At 36.6% G+C, this 19,956-nt stretch overlaps 1 protein-coding gene across 1 annotated transcript in view; it reads left to right on the top strand.

Annotated features, from left to right (window-relative positions):
* LOC142350778 (uncharacterized) overlaps window positions 1-12,020 on the top strand; it is a gene marked incomplete at its 5' end in the record, with an annotated part of 29,983 nt that extends 17,963 nt beyond the window's left edge. The window contains 2 exons of the mRNA XM_075402765.1: window positions 67-190; window positions 11,711-12,020. Of these exons, the coding sequence (XP_075258880.1) occupies window positions 67-190; window positions 11,711-11,916 (330 nt within the window). The remainder of the gene's footprint in view (window positions 1-66; window positions 191-11,710) is intronic.
* Window positions 12,021-19,956: the final 7,936 nt, after the last annotated feature.

A 19,956-nucleotide genomic window follows, 5' to 3' on the forward strand; every position in this document is an offset into this window, starting at 1 on the left:
CTGCAAAAGTGTTGGTTGTTTATCTAGGAACGTGTTTTGAGTTTTGTTGAAATAAATGGTTCTCAGGTGACGCCATTCCGAGAGCCCTCAAACTTCTTCTACTTCTTCGCCCTCTCCGACACCAACAAGTCAGGAGGACTAGACACAGTCGAGTTCAAACGGATGCTCTATAACAAATTCAAAACTGCAGGTACATTCAACAATGCAAAAATTTCGAACTGTTTCCCCCACCCCGTAAAGGAAACGTTTGTTTTCATCAACCTGTGTGAACAAGTTATAGCTAGTTTTTCACCTGATTACGGTTTCGACATGCTAATGGAAGATCGTACTAGCCATTACATTTCTTACATACCGTTATAAAGGTATAAAACATCAATTCTTGACAGTTACATTCCGAGGGGTCAAATGTATAGTTTGGTTTTATTATATTACGCATCAACTTGAAAGCATCTTACGATAATCTTTATAAGAAGGAGTATGATTTAAAACATATTTTCACTAAAAATTAGGGTTCACCGTACTCATCTACAAGCGGTACACAAAGATTTCATTTTATTTTAAAAAAATTAGCCGACGAAAATTAGTTAAATCCAATTTTTTGAAAACGAGAGCTGGCTCACTACAGTAGCTACAACATAGATTTGGTCCGTGCCCTTAAAATCACAAAATTTTTAGTTTTTGTTGAAAAATTGAAAATATGTACTGGTGTTACAGAAAGAAATGATCGGAAGTACAAATTACCTGAAGGGTCTAAGAAACAAACCCACACGAAAAAAACGCGCATGATATTTTATTCGAAATAAACTCCCACGGAAAAAAAACCCATTTTGAAATTGAATTTTGGTTGCAATAAATTTTTCGGTTGTGATAGTTTCATATGAACTCCTATGGGCCGCTTAGGTATGGCCATCCAAACGTCATATTCAAACGTGCTAAATGCGCAGCTTTTTAAAAATCATGCAGGGGTTTAATTCAGTGGGGGATCATTTCAGTGAAGGCTTATTTCCGTGGGGTTTTTCCTAATTGAAATTGAGTGTTTTTCCATGGGGTTTTTCCAAAACTGTACCTGGAATATTTTTTATTAAAAAACTCGCAATTTTAGCAAAAAATATTTGAAAAATAAAGAGCTTTGTTTCTGCGGAACTGAGGAATCATTGTTCAAAAGTTAATTATCACTGTGTCTGAAAAAAGAAAAAGAAAATTACACTTTTAGATTTTGATAACAGCTTTGGTAGTTCTGTTTTGTTTTCGCAAAACTAAAAAGACTTTTTTTATTTTATCTAGGCAATTATGGAAATGGCTGTGCTTTATTTCCAATTATTAGTCATCAAAGTTCCCGAAATAGAGAAACATGCATAAATTGCAACTTTGGATAATGCTTATAAAAAATCCTCATTTTTTCAGGTTTCACGAAAAACTGCTAACTTCCTCACTGGCTAAAGAAATGTAAATTTAGTCAATGTTTAGTTTTAATTAAGTCATTGTTTTAGGTACTCGTCAGGGTGTCCTGTTTTTTCACCCCTATTATTTTAACCCCCTATATTTTAACCCCGATTTTTTAACACCTACATCATTTAACCCCTCAATTATTTAACCCTTATATTGTTTCACCCCGATTTTAAGCTTCCTATAATTGAGGATAATTAAGCTTCAATTAATTTTATTTTAGTTAATGGAGATTAAAATCGGGGTGAAATGACTGAGGTGTGACCATACTTTTCACACCTCAATCATTTGACCCCGATTTCAATCTGTAAATTCAAGGATCATAATTGTCAGGGACATAGAGCTAACGACAAAATAGTTTAGTGCAAAACCATAACAATTAGCGAATAAGTTATCTCAACTAATCCTTAATGGGCAATTAAAAGCAATTGAAAAGTGGATGGAACTCAAGAACATTTCTTGTTTTATTGCATTTTGAATTCAGCATGATAACTGCCGACTTTGAGTTTGCTATTTCTTCAAAAACAAAGAAATATTGGTTGTAGCAGGCCATGAGTTTTATGTTAAAAGATTAAATAAGTTTACCACTGCCTGGAATTGCTCAAAATATCAAAGTTACAAGTGCCGCGTTTCCGCTTTAACACAAGATGACCAACTTATTCGCGAGAACGGTGAGCACAATCATAGTGCTTCGATTGGAAAGCCGGCCACACGAAAAGTTATAAAAGAGATTAAAGCCCTGAGCGAAAACCTAAAACCCGCAGCAGCCGTCGCTTCCGCAATTTTACCAGTAACTGACGTTCTTTCGACCCAGTATGCGTTGCCGTCAAAATCAAATTTAATACAAACCTCGCCGCGCTTGAAAAAGGTTATACAAACAGTATCAATTCATGAGCCATCGGACCGGCATTTTGATATACCTGATAAGTTTCAAGAGTTTTTGCGGTAAGACAGCGGAAAAGATGACCACGAGCGTATTTTAGTTTTTGGTGATTTCTATATGACATCGGTTCTCGAAAGCTCCAAGTTTTGGCTTGGGGATGGAACGTTTAAACTATCGCCCAAAAACTTCTATCAAATATACACCCTTCATGTATATGTTCTCGGTATTGCTCCTGCTTGTTTATATGCCCTCCTTCCCAACAAAACCAAAAAAACGTACATCCGATTACTTGATGCCTTAGACACCTTTGCCCCAGATTGTAAGCTGGATAAGGTTCTGTTGGATTTTAAAATTTCCCCTATTAATGCCTTTCAAAAATATCATCCAGCTTCAATGTCGTCGGGCTGTTATTTCCATTTAACTCAAAATTTTGTCAGAAAATTGGAGAACTTGGACTAAAAAATCTGGTGTCAAAAAATCATGAAGTGGCACTGGCGCTTAAAATGATCCCTGCTCTAGCTTTCGAAAAAATTGAGCAAATAGAAAAATCTTTTGAATTGATTGTCGAAGAGATAACTAATGTGGCGGATCAGCAAAATTTAGATAGCTTCGTTATTGAGAAAACAGACGAGCTTTGTTTATATTTCCAAACAAATTATATCAAGTGCTCACTATTGAACCGTCCTGCCACATTCCCCCCAAAAATTTGGAATCAAAGAGACGCAGCCATTGAGGGAAATGCCAGAACAACTAATGCTGTTGAGGGCTGGTATTATGGGATACAAGCCTTATTCAGCGGATCCCATCAAGCAATTTGGAAACTTTTTTTCTAATTTACAACAAAACGCTGCGGTGCAAAAATTAAAATTTTTGAATGCCTCATCCGGTCACAAATTTGCAAAGAAGAAGAAGAAGTATGAGAATTTGAAATGGAAAGTGCAAAACTTGATGCAAATTTACATAGATGAAACTGATATTCATTTTTTCAGGGCTATTGCCAGTTTTTTCAGGGCTATTGCCAGTCAATTTAAATTCGACGTCCATCTTAATATTTTTAGGTTGGCGCCTTCCTTGCGTCCTCACGGAGTTACGTCGAGGCCTCATATCGTGACTCATTAGGGAATTTGATCCCGGGCGTTAACTTTCTGATGGGACCCCTAATTGGGAACACAGTTTTGCAACATTTAGATATGAAGCTTGCACAGCGTAGCTGCCAGCAAAAATATCAATCTGGATTTCATTGGAAATTCTGTTAAACACACGGTTGAACTTTGTTTTGAATTGCTATTTTATGCCTGCTCAGAAAGTAGGTTTTAAAGTTTAGCGTACATCCTTTCATTTAAAAAGTACCGGTTCTTCCGTCTTCTAGACTAGGACAGTTTTTGAACTTTTTTGATTCAAATCAAAGTGCAACATAAAAGAGGTCAGACTTGTCAAGTGTTCTTTTTCGATCAAAAGCATTGTTCTAAAATGCAGTCTCGTCATTATTCTTTGATTTGAAGCAAACGCAAGCTGTTCAATGCCGCACTCTTGAATGTCAGTAGTTTTGTTTTATTTAAGTCCTTTGAACTTAGCTTTGCTAATTGTTCTTTTGGATGCCGAAAAAGATAAAAGATTTCGGTGTTAAACCGATTTCGGGGTGAAATAATTGCGGGGTTAAATGACTGAGGGGTGATAATATACGGGGTTAAATTATAGGTGGTTAAATAAATCGGGGTGAAAAGAAGTAGAACCACTCGTCAGTGCATCTCTTATAAATAATCAGCCTCTTGAACTTTTGAAAAATTAAAATTATTGCTTTTGAAACATTTCTTACATAATTTTAGCACCATTTTCTCAAAAACTTGACACCATCTCAGCACCCTACTTATTAAATCTCTTTTTCAGACAAGAGGACCTTAAAGACATTTCAAAAGGACCTTTACTACCACGCAATTATCAATAATAGCCTAATTTTCAAAAGATTTCTTCTATAAATTACATTATTTACACAATTTTTCAGGGTCATATCAGCGCAATCATTACGTAAATTGCAGTATCTCATAATTCAGCAGGATTAGCGCAAATAATTTCAATTTTTTAAGCAAAAGTTTCATTTTTTACAAATTCCTTAATTCTTTACTTCAAAAACACTTCCAAAAACGACAACACCTCTATTCATTTTCTTGCATGAATTTACTGACAAACACTACTAACTGACTAGTCTGGAAACAAACGACAGATAAACATTGAAAATGTTGAAATAGTGCAATGAATGTTAGAAAATTATGCAATTGCTGAGAATTTGTTCTAATTGTGCTTAGAAATGCTGAAACATAAAAATTGCATTGAGATCCGCCAAGAAATTGGAAAAAAGTATTACAATTATCAACTCAGTGTGCTGAAGAAATTTGTTGAAGTTAAGGCAGACCCAAGGTGGGCTCCTATTACAGCCTTAAAATATAAAGAGCAAGGGCTACTTATTTCTGCGCGCGAAGTAGGCTTACCTATATCTCTCAGACTAACCGACACGGTAAAACACTGAAGGTATACTTCAATTATAACATTGTAAAAAAGAGTTCACACCGGAGTCAAGAGGTATACACATCGTGCAACTACACTAAAAGACTGACTATAGTTAGTGGAGATCTCTTTATATGAAAGAGAATAGTGTCTTCTCAGTCTGTGATTCGTTGAAGGTGTACATCCACTATTTCTACTGCTACATCCATCCGGAGTCTAGAGTTTTAAATCCCAATTTGTGAACTGTAGCAGAAATGCGCTGGATGTGTCATCCTCGCTGAATTGTGGAGAGAAGAGTTGTGTTCTCTTTGATGTGGGGTTGTGATTTGTGCAGTCGTTTGAAGTCCTTGTCAGTAAAGTAGTGACTAGTGTCGTCAGTGAAGGGTTCGTCTGGTTGTAGAACCAGTGAGGGTGCCAAGTACAGGGTGTGATGGCCAGTAACGTCAGTCCTGTTAAAGTACCCAACTGCTCTCACTGTCATGTAGTGAGAATTTATTCCCAGTTGTAGGATCGCTTGTAGTTTGTAGTCTCTGTCTGGTTTGTACAAGGAGATTTCTTTTTATTTCCATCTGATACAAGGTTTGAACCAGTTGCATTTACCAGCTTACCTTCTGCTGCAAGTCCATCTTTTAGCTACTGTGTGAGCTACTTTCCCTATTAAATTTTTTTAATTAAATTTAATGCGTACTTAGTAAGCCCCGCCCGGGCAGAAAAAGAAAAGAACTGATCCTAATCTTCAATTCTGGAAAAGAAAAAAGGAATATAGAAAGGAAATAGTGTATATAGAGGACGAAAAATAGAAAGAAGAGAAAAAATAAAAATTTTGCATGAGTTTGCAAGATCAGTGAGTCTTTAGTTTTTGAGGGCCTGTGAGTCCGATGTTGTAGAGCTGTGGCCTACGTCCGATATTCGAACACAAAATCAGGGGCCCGATTGTCAAGATCCCTGAAAAGTTCCAAGAATTCCTGATCACGTGCCAGGCAAGCTGCAGTGTCTCCTCTGCTGACTGTTCCCGATTTTCCAACTTGTCCGTTATCCAGTCCCTCTAGAGGAGATCGAAAGTGTTGCCATACATGCACTTCGTGGCTCCTCCCTCTACACACTGAAGATTCTCGATCGGAACAAGAATTGGACGGTTGGACTTTGCATAGAGTTGCGAGAACAGGAAGTAGTTTTTTTATTGGATCGAAATTGCGAAGAGTGCCTTCACAATATTTTGGTTGAATTTTATAGCTATAATTGATATAGTAGGGTGAAGTGAGCTTTGTGTTAGCATATTGGAGACACGAATTCATGTGGTTGAGTGGTTTTATCCTGTGGAGGTGTTGTTGGACAAATAAATAGTTGTGAATAGTGCGAATGAATAGTTGTGAGTAACAATTTTACTCTGTTGACTTTGTGTGTCTGGTTATTTGCATCCATCTGTGTGGGATGTAAAAAACCAAATTCAAGATAGAAGGGGTCGTCTTTCCGGTAAATATGGCAAGGGGCGACATTGCGAGTGAAAAATGTGTTCCAATAGTCGTTCTGGCGGTCAGCAAGAGTGAAAAAGTATTTGTATTGGTGCCAGAAACGTTTCGTGAAGAGGTGGATAATTGGAAAATGGAGAAACTCTAATGGGAGTTCTCTATCACGACCTTCTTGGACGTATTCATTCTCCAATTGTCCAAGAGAACAGGAACTGGCTGTGGGCTTGATGGTGTGTTGTGGTGGTGTCGACGTGTAGGTGATCCGCTCGGGGACATGAACACCGTGGATTGTGTCGATGCTGAGAGGATTTGGGAACTGGTGAAAACGAAGGTTTTGGACCGGGTCCTCTATAAAAATTCCCTTGCGTTGTTGCAAAGGGGTTTCCTATACCGCGAGAGGATGAGGGCTGTGGGCCTCTTGGGGTCTTGCAGTGTGTTGAGCAGGCGAATGTGAAGCGTGGATCGCAGATGAGCACACAGGATAGATTTCATGTGCTGTGGCTCTTGGACGTCTTCTGGAGGAAGGTTCGGTGCACGAGTAATTATCCGTCGACGTCGGTCGATCGTACGGGGGTGGTTGTGGGAAACACGACCGTGGTCGAAGAGGTGGAATGGTTGGACCATACCGGGATGGAGGTGCGTGTGGACATTGTAAAGAGGGTGTTTGCATTACTGGTGCTGTGTACACCCACGAATTCTTCCAGAGTATGCCCAGTTTGGGATAACCGTTTCAGGCGTGGAACGGCCTGATTGTTCCGCTATAGCAATTTCACCAGCCCATGAGGAATAACTCGTACGCTGGGGGCGGTGGTTGTGATATCGCAATATATGGGTACCGCTGTGTGAGTGGTTGTGCCAAACATCGGAGGTGGCTGTGGTCTCCTTGTAGGAGTAGTTCTTGTGACGAGCTTGGTGGGCCAATAGGAACAGAGGGTGAACTCGTGTCAATTTCGATATACAGGTGGAGTTCACCTTAAGAGGAGGATGAGGTGGCGGGTGAAGGCAGTGGGTTCACACGCGCATAATTTGCTGCGTCCACAGACTGTAGCTGTGGTGAGGATTGAGCCATCGTGAAGAAGGCTGGTGTTTTCATCTCGAATACTGTTTCTGGTACTCGGTGGGGCAGCACCAACGGTGTGAGGGGTGAGGGCAAGATATCCTCGACTTCCAGCATAATGAGGTCGTATGCTGTGGGGTCGACATTTGGAGGAATTGGCGACGCACCTCCTTACTGTGCTAGGGGAGTGATTGCTAAAACAAGAAAGTGTTAAATACGAGTACTAGGTAGATTAAAAACTTCTTCCTGAATTTCCTGATAATCAGGGTCATTTTCGAAAGAAATCTTCAAAGTGAAATGCTTCGTGAGCGTTTGCGTTTGTTAAGCTGAAAAGTATGTAAGTGTAAAGAGTGAAAATCCGGTTTACTGTGTGATGCTACTGGTAATTCATAGCATTCGTAAACAGAGGTGGGGAGAGTGGATGTTTTGTGTTTGTTCGAATTATTGTGTACAGGAGAAATTTTTTTTAGAAGTTTTTAATTTTTCTTTGCAATAGATTCAATTCAGTTTGAGAGTGAGGGATGTTACTTTCAACGGAGTGTTTTTGTTGTTTTTTATGAAAGGGTGGTTTGTATTGCGAGGAATCAGATTGGAGTACATGGAATAAAGTTTGTGAAAAAACGCCAAAAAATCTAGACGGGATGATTTTTGCTAATGTTATATTAGGGTCTAAGAGTGCTTTGTAGTTATTGGCATTAAGCTTCGAAATAGTCCAAAAAGGCACTGTAAGAAATTAAATACAGTCCAAATAATGGATATTTCTTCGAATACGTTCCAGGGGTATCCAAAGATTCCGATAAAGGATTCTTTTAAATAGTTGCCATTGATTAGATCTCGCCAATCGAGACGGCGAAGTGTAAGTTCTTTTCCGTTAACAAAGAGTTTTTTAAAACAAATATTGTATTCTCTTTGTAATTGTGAGAATTGTGCTTGTAATTGTGCCTGTTTTACAAGATCTGCAAAGTTTACAGCTTGTGCTACTTCAAATTTCTGGGCGGCGTCATCTACTATTTGGTTAAATTTCATCTTATTGATTGACTTAGTCCGATCGTGTTGAGTATATATGCCGAGTTGTTGTGCTGTATAGTCCGCGTGGGTGAAGCGGTTTTCAAATTCGTCAAGCGTGAAAGTTCTGACTGGGTTTCGTGCTTTAATTGAACATGGCGTTAAACGGTATGACTCATCGCCATCCGCATCTAGTGAGGTTGGTTGATCAAAATTATCTGATTTACATGGTGCTTTAATAGACCAGGCAAGCGTATTACGTGTGATTTGGTCTACAAATTGTAATTTGTTTTGGTAAAATATAAGAAAGCGTTCAAAACATTGGTTTTCTAATACATAAAGAGGTGATGAGACAACTTTACATTAAAAAAGTGAAATAACAATTGAGCTTTTAGGTGTAGCGAATGTTTCTCGCTGTCCGGTGATAATATATCCTACAAGTAGGAATTTTTGTGTTAATCGAATAAATTCGGTTTGTTTGAGATCACGGTCCAAATCGCAATGTCTTTTGTAAATAGATAGACTCGTGTGGTCCATTTCTAGTAAAACTCTGCTAACCATATAGTCAAGTTTTGCATCAATTTGCACATTTGGGTGTACGACACCGAACCAATTTTGTTGTCTGAAAAGTTCGTAGTTTTCTGATTTACGATAAATGGAAGATTCTTGTGGAATAACATATTTATTGCCGATATCTGCTTTATTATATAGTGTGATGGAAGGTGCTCTATTAGGGATAGTTTTGTGTACAAATTTAAGTTCGGCTGATGCTTTGCATGTCATAATGTTAAAACCTTCTTGGTATTGAACAAAAATGTCTTGGTACTGTGTAGCATGATAGGGGCGATCTTCATTACATTTATAGAGAGGTTTTGTGCGAACGTCAAAACGAGAAAGTGCAGATTCATCATAAAGGAGTTTTGTAAACGGCTAGAGTACATGTGTGCATTATGTTTATGATCAGGGTTATTTTCGGTAGTTTCTAGTGTTTCAATGAAATAGCGTTTTTGAAATTTGATCATGCGTGCAAATGCTTTACCAACGTCAAAAATACGACAGTGATTGTCTGGTTCCCAAATAACTGTTGCCTTAATAGCGTGATTGGGAGGACAGTAGCCTCTTTCAAGGTCGCATTAAATACGGGTTTTGCCATAGTAAATGCTTTCTGACTTTACCTCAAAACTAAGCGTGATGTTAGTTAATTGAAGTGACCATCCTATTATATGAATGACTTGATGATCGTGTTCAAGAGTTTTAACTGGTCAATTAGCCAAGGGGTTGTCTGTGGCATTTGGGATTCCTTCATGGTGCTGCGGGTTATTTACCTTGTTTCCGTGTTGGAAAGCAGAAGGTCTGTAGCGATCAAGTTGAAAACGGCCTTGTTTGGCTTCATTATTAGCTTGCCAGCGTAGATCGTGGAGTACATCAAATTGTATTATTTGTGGGTGATATTGGTGTTCACTTATGAGACCAATGCGTGCAAGTTATCTACGAGCTTAAATATCTGTGGGAAAGTTAGGTCTTTCCATGTTGTTAATATACCAATTATCGTGATACAACCTGAAATCTCTTTTAAGTGAGATTTTGTGACAAAAGCTTTCTTTGTCGCTTAGTTTAGCATGTGTGGCGTAGGCGCGTACTTGAAGTGTTCGAATTTGTGAAAACAATTGTACTTGAGCGGGGAGGGTTTGAAAGTCTGCTGGTTCGATCTTACCTTCGCCAATCTTTTTGAGCTTATATTACTGCATATTTGTGATATGCTTTGGGGAGCAATCATAGTGTGTGACTACTAGTTCCTGTACTCCTGATTTAGGCGTGGAGATATTGTGTGTATCACTTTTAATAGGTTGTTTCATCGGAAGTGGGTGTGAAATGAATAAATTAAGCAATAAGAAGATTAGATTTATAATGGACATGTGTAAGAGAGTCCAGAGTGAGGATTGTAGAATACAAAATATCCTGCTGTGTTCTTAGTGTTTCGATCAAATTTATGTCTGAAAACAGGTGGTGCAGCGGTTTGTGGTTGGAAAATCAGTTTATCTTGTTCGACTACAATTTCGCCCGAAATTGTAATTTTAGATTGTTTAGTGCTCGTTGTTTCTGTAGTGGTGTGATTTTGTATGATTTAGAAATTCTCTATTTAGCCCAATTATTTAGTTGTTTACCGTTATTATAATCTCCGAAAAGGGCGGCAGTGGGATCAACAAATGTTTGGACAAGTTTTAATGGTAGAGTCGGATAATTTCTCGTAGTATCAGGTTGTTTTCCGATACAATGGTGAGAGTCTTGGTCAAGATCTAGTGTAGGCGATTTTGAGCTAAGTGTGCTTATAGGTAGAGTACCTTGAAAACTGAGTGGTTGTGAGCTTTGATATGAGGGTGATGAATTGCTATATTAAAAGAGTGTTTCCAGTGTGCTTGTGAGAGTAAGCTTTCAATATTAGTTACAAGTCCTTGTGGTGGATTAAAGGGATTATTCGCAATTAGTGATGTAGTAGGTGAAGAAAATTGAGAGCTAAGTCAATCGGAAATAGAGGTGTCTGATATAAGACTATTATCTTGTGGTATATCGTTTATAGTTGAAACAATGTGAAATGGCTGTAGGTGTACATCCAGTATTTCTCCTGCTACAAAATGAGTTTACAGCCGCTGAAAGCGATTTCAGTTATAATTGTCACGTAATTATTTAAATAAGAAAAGCTTTGAAACTTCAGCTCAATAACTTTTTTGTACGACTTCTCAGCAAAAGAATATTCTATATAGCGGCTGTCTGCGGAAATTTTAGACCCATTTTATGAGAAAACCTCAACCGGAGAAAGCGCGTTTATTTTGTTAAGCTTTAGTTTTACTCATTTTTTTTTGAAATATTTAGTTTTTTTTAATCGAGTAATTACCAAAAGCTTTACTTTGTAGGTCGTTTAACAAAATTTTAAGTTTTGATTAAAAGAAATTAAATTCTCAGCCTCAGAAGGGATTTCCAATGATATCATTAATACTTTTATCACAAAAAAATAGATCGACAGAGAAAAACTGATAAATAGAAGCACTTTGAGTATGAAGACCCTCGCCATTAAGGTGCCGACGGACAATATTTTTGAACGTTACTCAAGTAATAGTTGATGGTCAATTATTACTAAAGTAATATTTAAAGGTTAAGTGACTTACTTTCCGAATCTTTAGGATCTGAAAATCAAACTTTCATTTGTCGGATCCTAAAGATTAGGCGAGTATGTCGCTTGAACTTTAAGTATTACTTGACCGACTGACGATAACTTTTAAGGGTCAAGCGACATACTCGCCCCATTCTTAATCCCTGATCTGGAAATCAAACTTTCTTTGCTTATTATAGGCAAAGGAAAAGAGGAAAAGATAGACTCATTGATGGAAGAATACTTCCCCTCAGACGAGCCAGACAACGTGCTTTACTCCTTCTTCAAAAAAGTGAGTGGGAGAAATGAGGTCTCAATTACCACATACGTCCAGGCATTCCCTCAAGACCTCTTGCAAGAGTGCACGTGCAGCGAGTACATTCACCAGTGCATAGCCTCACATTGACCACATAGTATGACGTCATTACTGCAATTACTAATAATACTAGTGGTGATAAACTTGAATAGTCAAACACCTTGTCACTGTTTAAGCGCAATTAAAGTTATATGTAAACTTGAGGTTATAGCTAAAATTAATAACTTAGATCATAATAAACAATTCTCGATACATATTTTGATAAAATTTTAAAAAAATTTGTACATTTAATTAACTGCGAAATCTTTAGGCTAGAGAAAATTAACCGTGATCTTCAAGTCATAACTAAACTTAATTAGCCGAACGACTTATCATCATCTCAGATTAATTGAGACGCGATTAGAGGTATACTTTTTTTTAAATAAAAATGGAACAATCTGATCACAAAATGATCAATATTTGTTGTTTACTTAGTAAAAATTAAACGTTTTTCTTTAAAATTTCTGGTAGTTCTCATTTAAATTTATTTTGAAAACATCTAGTGACAAGGAAGGACAGTTTTTGACTGATCTGTTTTCTCATTTGCTGCTTCTAATATCGATGTTGTTCATTCAAAATATTGTGCTATCTTTTCAAAGAAACTGTTCGCTATTATCGCACATTTACAATTAACGCTTGTCTAAAAACTCCAATTGTTTAGGCGATGATTACATTTACCAGCGGTTTTATAATATTGTTATAAGAATTATGTAAGAAAAGCGCTATACTGCTGTATTTTTGAAAAAAAATTATTCCTTTGAGCAAATTTTTTCGAATTCTGTGCATTGAAGTTCTTACATAATTATGCGCTCACACGTGCATTCATTGGTTGATGTCATTAATAATAATATTTATAATTTCACATATGACGTTGAAAAGATCAGTTAGTGTATGATATTTTATGAAATCTTTTCAGTTTGCTTTCTGAAATTATTTCTTGCCTGAAAAGATTATTTGCTAACGGGTGTTTCCATTACTTCAATCCATTATCAGTTGACCAAATCATTTCACGCTTTTTAGTTCATTGATTCAGATTAGACAAATTATTTTATTGTGCGATAATTCCTTAATATAATATCATTCTAAAATAATTTAAATTTGAGTGTTTAACTTTTTGTTTGTCATTTAATTTCATCGAGAACTCTATTTGAAGTAATAATCACCCTGAGATAAAAACCAGGAAACATGGAAGCAGGAAAATAACTGAAATAAATTCTAAAAATATTAAAAGATTGGACATACCCAATAATATTGATACATAATAATGTTGAGTAATAATGCCGAATAAAAATCTCAAACGAATTTTTTGCAGAGATCTATGTGCTCGTTCGTGATTTGATTTTTTAAAAGGAACTTATTAATAAATTGATTCAAGGTTGAAAATTTTTGGGAAACAGTTTTTATTTAGTTTTTTTTCGAAAGTCAGTGTGATTTGGTGTGCCCTTCGAGGTCAGTTGGCTTCCGAGCGTCCTCAAAAGTGAATTCATTGTAAAAATGAAAGAATGCAATTGTCGAACAACTTTTATCTGCTGAGACAAAATAGGGTATTTTTAGCCGACTGAGTTTGAGTGTTTCTACTGAACTTTTTTGTTGTCTTTAGGTTTTGTAGAGCAATAAAACGTCTAGCAGCCTAATTTCCATTTTTTCAAATCAATTTTTGAATCTTGCTCCTTTTTCATTCTGATATAGCATCAGGTTGATTGCGCGCTGGAATAAATTGAATTATTGAAAAAAATATGCAAAAAAGGGTGCACACAAGCACACAATCACTAATTCGACCATAGCACTCTTCAAAGCACTCTCTTCCGAACGCAAATAAGGCACATTTCTTGAATATAAAAAGCAACATCCTTATGCGACTGAGTTTGAGAGTGTTTCTACTGAACATTTTTGTTGTCTTTAGGTTCTGTAGAGCAAGAAAATCTCTAGGTTTTCATGTCTATCAAAGCTTCTAATTTCACCGGCGCATATGAACATGTTATCGGAAAACATAATTCTTTCTGTAAGTAAAGATTAATCTTATAGAACAAAAATTGAGCTCACTGAAACAAGTTTTCAATAAAACAAAGAAACAACACTACTAAAGAGCACAGAAGATAACAAAAATTTTTAAAACTATGAAATCAGATATGATTTAAACTTTTGTTACTTATATTGTCCAATTCGAAATTGTTTAGGACAAAAAATGAGTTTTTTTTGTTTCCTTGACAACCTGCACTGGATTAATCCAGTGTTGATTGTTTCACAAAAATTATGGAAAATCGCCTGTAGAAGAGACTATTAGGAAAGAAAGCTACTCAAGTTACTCAAGAAAAAAAGCAAAAATGAACTTGTGATTTGTCAGAAAACAGATTTGGTTTTTTCATTTGAGCTTCATTTGATTTTTTTTCTGTTTTCTGGCAAAATAAAACACACTTAACAAACGAGACAAAAAACTTTCCTTTAATTTGCAGATGTGGGCTACTACCCATCAAAGAAGACCAAAGCCTCAAATTGGAATTATGCTGAGATAATAGATGCCATAAGCATAATTGAAGAAACTAAACTTGCTCACAAAAGCATGATGATCTCTTAGATACAATTACACCTGAATTTTCATCAGTAACTATCTTTTTAGCTGAATTCGTTTTTAGTGAAAACTGCACGGCCTATACATGTTTTATAAGAAAATAGGCGAATAAATAATACATCGTTTACTATACAAATATCAATACATGATTCATACGTCAATAGTAGAAGGGTTGAAAAATGACATTTGGAGCAAGCTTTTAGGCGCAAGCCTGTCAGATTAGAGATCTGGTTTATGTTTGGCCGAAAAACCGATTGACAGCTGACAATAAAAATTTCGTTTTTCCTTAAAATTGTTTGAGAAAGGATCTTTTGCTGATTTAAGAAAAAAAATTTTTGACAATGAGCAGTGGAAGTGACGTGTAAATTGGAACGCAGACAGTACAAACAAGATGTTCCAAAAATTATAAACAATTTAAATAAAGTTTCAATGAAAATGTTTCGGGGAAATGCTTTTACACAAAGGTATGTATTAAAGACTTTTTGTTCTGGACTATCGGTTAAGTGTACATTTTGTTCGCAATGGTGAACAGAAAAACAGTCCCAGACAAACAAATGTCTCAGACAAAGCCGTCTCAAATGGCAAATTATACCCAGACTAAACAGTCCCAGTCACAATAATCCCAGAAAGCAGACAAAACAGTCCCAGACAAGACAGTCCCATTTAAACATAGAGTTTAACATATGCACACCTAGTGACAAAGAAACTATTTAAGTTATTCATACGATTGTATGTCAGTAAACAAAATTTAAGCTGACTACAACATAGTTTTGCCAAATTATGTATTTGGAACCAAATTTTTGGTTTGATCCTAACTCACACCAATTAAAAACAATGCATTCAGAAGCTTAAATCATAGATTTTGTTTGTTAATGGTTTGTAGATTATATTTACAATTGTTTCCAATTTTAATCGAGACTTTTTTTTGGCTAGGAATATCAATGAGTGCTTTAAAAATATTAGAGGCCTTGAAGTCTGAATATAGTTTTGTTGCGGTCAGACGTGGTCAAATCAGAGGTCGATTTTACCACGGAAGAAGTGAGTTCATTTCTGTCTGGAATTTTCAACCGTCTGTAAAGTTACGATAAGAACATAAAAATTGCAGCCAATCAAGTTTTGTATTAGATTTTAAAGGTTCCAAAATTACAAATTAGTTAAACCAACAAAAAAAGATGGTTGAAAAATTTCCCGCGCAGTTTGGGATTTCACTTATTGCTCATTTTTTCTGAAGCTCATTAAAAAATTGATTGTAATTTTAAATTAAAAGGTTCCTTCGGTGCTTTTGCAATCGCAAGCTCCATGAATAGTTGCTTTGTAGCAATCTATCTTGATACTCCAAAAAACACGGTGAGTTTGAAGGTTGAAATGATTCGGAATCCGACCACCTCGATTCACACACTAGTTACTTCGAAACAGGAATATAATGCAGAAAAGTTTAATTGTGTTCAGGTATCGTAAAAACTGTTCCCATACTTTTATTCTGTTTTCACAACCTAAAAATTGCTACAACTTCTTGAGAAACAATTGATTTTGATTATAGAACTGCGCTGGTAAACGCAGTAGCTTGTCGGTTTCGACGCACCGTTGTCACTAGATATTGACAGCAGGATTAGCAAACAATACCTGTTTTGCAAATTCAGTCTGCCTAAATTTAATTTTTATCATAATATATTAGCCCTTCGCTGATCATAAATTTTAGCACAGCCAGTTTTAGTAATTGAAACAAAAGATTCTCAAATTGCAGAATGAAAATATTCTCTTCGAAACTTTTAAAGAAAAATATACCACCCTATGGCGATTTTGCAAGATGATTTTGAAAATTTATTTGCGTTATTCGAAATGGAATAATCAATCGAATTTCAGATCTCAGGCAACTTCCAACTCACCAACATTGGCCGGTATTACCAACCAATCTAACATCTTATAGGTTCGACTCTGCCTTGTAATACATTTTAATATATGGTCTGTCATTTTAATATCTTGCAAGATCTTATAAGATATAAACTATTGGTAAAAAATCTTGTAACATCTCACAGAGGATTTCATCACGGCGTACGGATGCGATGCGAGCCGCGTGAACATTTCGACACGTTATTTGACTCTCATGGAAATCTCATTAGGTGCTAATGGTCGCATGATCAGTGACAGATTTAAATCGAATGGAGGAGGTTTAGAGGTCGTTTTGATCAGTGGCTGTCTGACCAGGTTTTATATAGGTCTGCAGCGATCTTAGCAATAGTTATATAGCTTAATCACCAGAGAATACGATTTTAAGCTTTGGAAACCTAACTATACATTGCACATTTTTTTTCGACGACAGAACCTGAAGCGCCGAGTTTGAAGCTTTTTTGGGTTGAGGATTTTCCGGGCCCGATTCCACCGCCAAAAATGGGGATAAGAGTGGACACCCAGCGTTATTATCAAAATAGCAACACTGAGCTAGTTCAAGACGAAACATGCTAACCCACAATCCCTTAGATATGGTAGATGGGGGGTTTATCTTGCACGATCTTTCAAGACTGTTGCAAGAATCTAGCCAGTTAATGCATTTTTTTTTCAAAATTTTCTTCAGATCTTCCATAATTAATATCCTTTTATAAGAATAGTGTAAGATTACCTCTGAAAAATATCGTAAAGAAGCTAAAAAAGCTTTAATAACCCAAGAAAAAATACAGGGAAAAGAAACAAATATAAGCAACTGAATAGATGATGCGAAGAGTATTCTCCATCTATTTATTCCATATTCGAAATCGTTTACAATAGTAGTATAAGTAAATGACTAGTAGTAACACTAGGGGGGGGGGGGGGGGTCACGCACTGTAAAAAACGACCCCTCTAAATCGTTACATTTGGCCACTAAAATTCTTTAGAAAAGCCCTTGGGCGCGATGGTACAATATATGGAGACAAAATCAGAACATGAGTTTGGAAAAATTGTCTAGCAAGATCATTTTTCAAATTACAGTTCCAGTAAACAGGCGTTAAGTAAAATCGATAAAACTGTTTCAATGAGTACCCGAGTTACGAGAGATGAAATTGATGGGGGTATTACAAACTTGGTTTTTGATGATGGAAACCGAGAGAGACCTCCATGGCGTTGCTGTTCCAATACCGTAGTCCCTCGATCAGAGATTATATTTTTCGTTCAAGTGAGTATTATAGTGCTCATGATTAGTCTCTGTTTTGCCATGCTATTCTTGATATCGGAGAGTTGCGAAGAGAAACCAATTTGGATTGCACTGCTTTCGAGTCTGGTTGGTTATATTTTACCGAATCCTAAATTATGAATAAAGTCATTCTCACAAACGATAGGATCTTCATGGCGGTTGTAGGCCCAAGTGGTTCTGGAAAAACTGACCTCATATTCAACATGCTGCAAGGTAGGTCCTTCTACCCAGCATTTCTCAAAATTTATTACTTCTACAAAGGGTTCCAGGACACATTTACAGCTATACAACAAAAAATACCGCACATTGAGTTCATCAAGTATTCCGGATTGGATATAACAAAAAAGCTTTCGGACTGTCTGCTCGTTTATGGTGACTCATGCGAGGAAATTTTTAACGACAAAGAGTTTGTGAAAATAGCAACGTCAGGAAGACACAGAAAATTTCATGTGATCTACATCAAACACAATTTTTTCCAACAGAGTAAATGGTCGCGGACAATTGATCTAAACACAACTCATATAGTTTTATTCAAATCATTGCGTGACATTCAGCAAATAGAATACCTCGGAAAACAGTTAAACTGTTTCCAATTACTCAAGGACGCATACAAATTAGGAACAGCTCAACCCTATGGACATTTAATCATTGACCTGGACCCTAAAACAAGTCAAGGCTTACGATTTTCTTCACAACTCATTGGTCCCGAGCCATCAGTACTCTATAATCCTTCGGAGGAAGCTGTTATTACACCAATTACGAATGAAAAAGAGACATTTGCTTATGCTGAAGCGCTGGTGCGTTAACAGCAACCCCAAATCGAAAAGCAAGAGAATTTTTCTAGCCCAAGATATTGAATTCATTTAGTTCTTAAGCGATTGTGTAATGAACGTGCTCCCTGTGTTGTTCCGATCAACAAGAAAGAACTACAACAATTCGAACCTCAACTACGACAACTTTCTGAAAAATATTTCAGTGCGCTGGAAAGAAGTAAATTATTCCAGACAACGAGAGGGCATTCTCTGATTCAACTAATTGCCAGACCTTGTCTAGAGTATCTACAGAAAAATGCCAACTGAGGAATTTGTGTTCAATCCTTGCAACATGTTTACAACTGAACCACCCCAAGTTTCGCAAATATTAAACAATCCACTAACAAAAAACAAGTCGAAACAACTATCGCTTCTACAGAGAACTTCAAAACAAGAGCCACCAGAAGCGGTCATACAGCAGAACACAGAGCAACAAACAGATGACGTCATGGTTTCCGATGAAGAAGAAAAACAACAAAGTATCCCAGACGACACTAAACGAAAAGAGTTTGATGAAATCAGTCAGAGTGTGATCGATGATATAGATTTTCTCGATAAAGACAAATTTGGAAAAACAAAAATAATTTTGAAGAAAATCAACGGATCACGCAACATTTCACTGGACTTTGAAGGTAAAATCCTGATTAATGGAAGGAACACCGACATTCCAGCATCAACTTTCCTCTACGTATTACAACAAACATCATCAAAACTTTTGCCTGACGATTATCAAGTATTGAATTATTTGAACCTTGCACCACATCTCACTTGTAATACTTACGCAAAGAAGTTCATAAAAATTCCGAAAGAGCAAAAACTACGTCAGTTTCCTGATGGAGCAGCCAGTGAACAGAAACCTGCTATCGAGAGAGCAGAAAAAACAGAGACTGCTAGATTTGATGAGAAAGGCTTCGCAGACGCAGAAGAAGAAATTGAAACGCCCACAGGCTGGAAAACTCCATTCAGCGGAAATAAAAAAACTAAATAAAGTTTACACGAAAGGAAAAGCAGCATTTGGAAGTGTTGCTAACATAAAAGAGGAAAGCGGCTTTTCCCACAAAAAAATGAAAAATTCCTTCAATCGAAGTACTCATACACTAAATATCGTCAATTCCGGAAAAGTTTTCCACGATTGAAGGTAGTTGCTTACAGAATAAACGAAATCTGGTCCATGGATGTAGCCTATATGGACAAAATAGCCAAGCACAACAATGGGGTCAAATACCTATTGATTGCAGTTGACGTTTTATCACGCTATTTACGTGTTCAACCTCTCAGAACGATGTATTCGAAGGATTGCGTTGAAGCCTTCAAACAAATGATAACGACGAAACAACCAGAGAAAGTATGGACAGACAAAGGCACCGAATTCAAGGGCGAGTTCAAACCATTCTGTCTAAACAAAAAGATTCATTTGTATACCACCGAAAACGAAACCAAATCTGCGTTTGCGGAAAGAAATATTCGATCACAAAAAAACATTATATACAGACACTTGGAAGAAAAATGGACTTGGAACTATATAAAGGAGCTTCCCAATTTCG

The sequence above is a fragment of the Convolutriloba macropyga genome, chromosome 1 (genome assembly GCF_964194025.1).
Source record: "Convolutriloba macropyga chromosome 1, txConMacr16.3, whole genome shotgun sequence".
Lineage (NCBI taxonomy): Eukaryota > Metazoa > Xenacoelomorpha > Acoela > Convolutidae > Convolutriloba > Convolutriloba macropyga.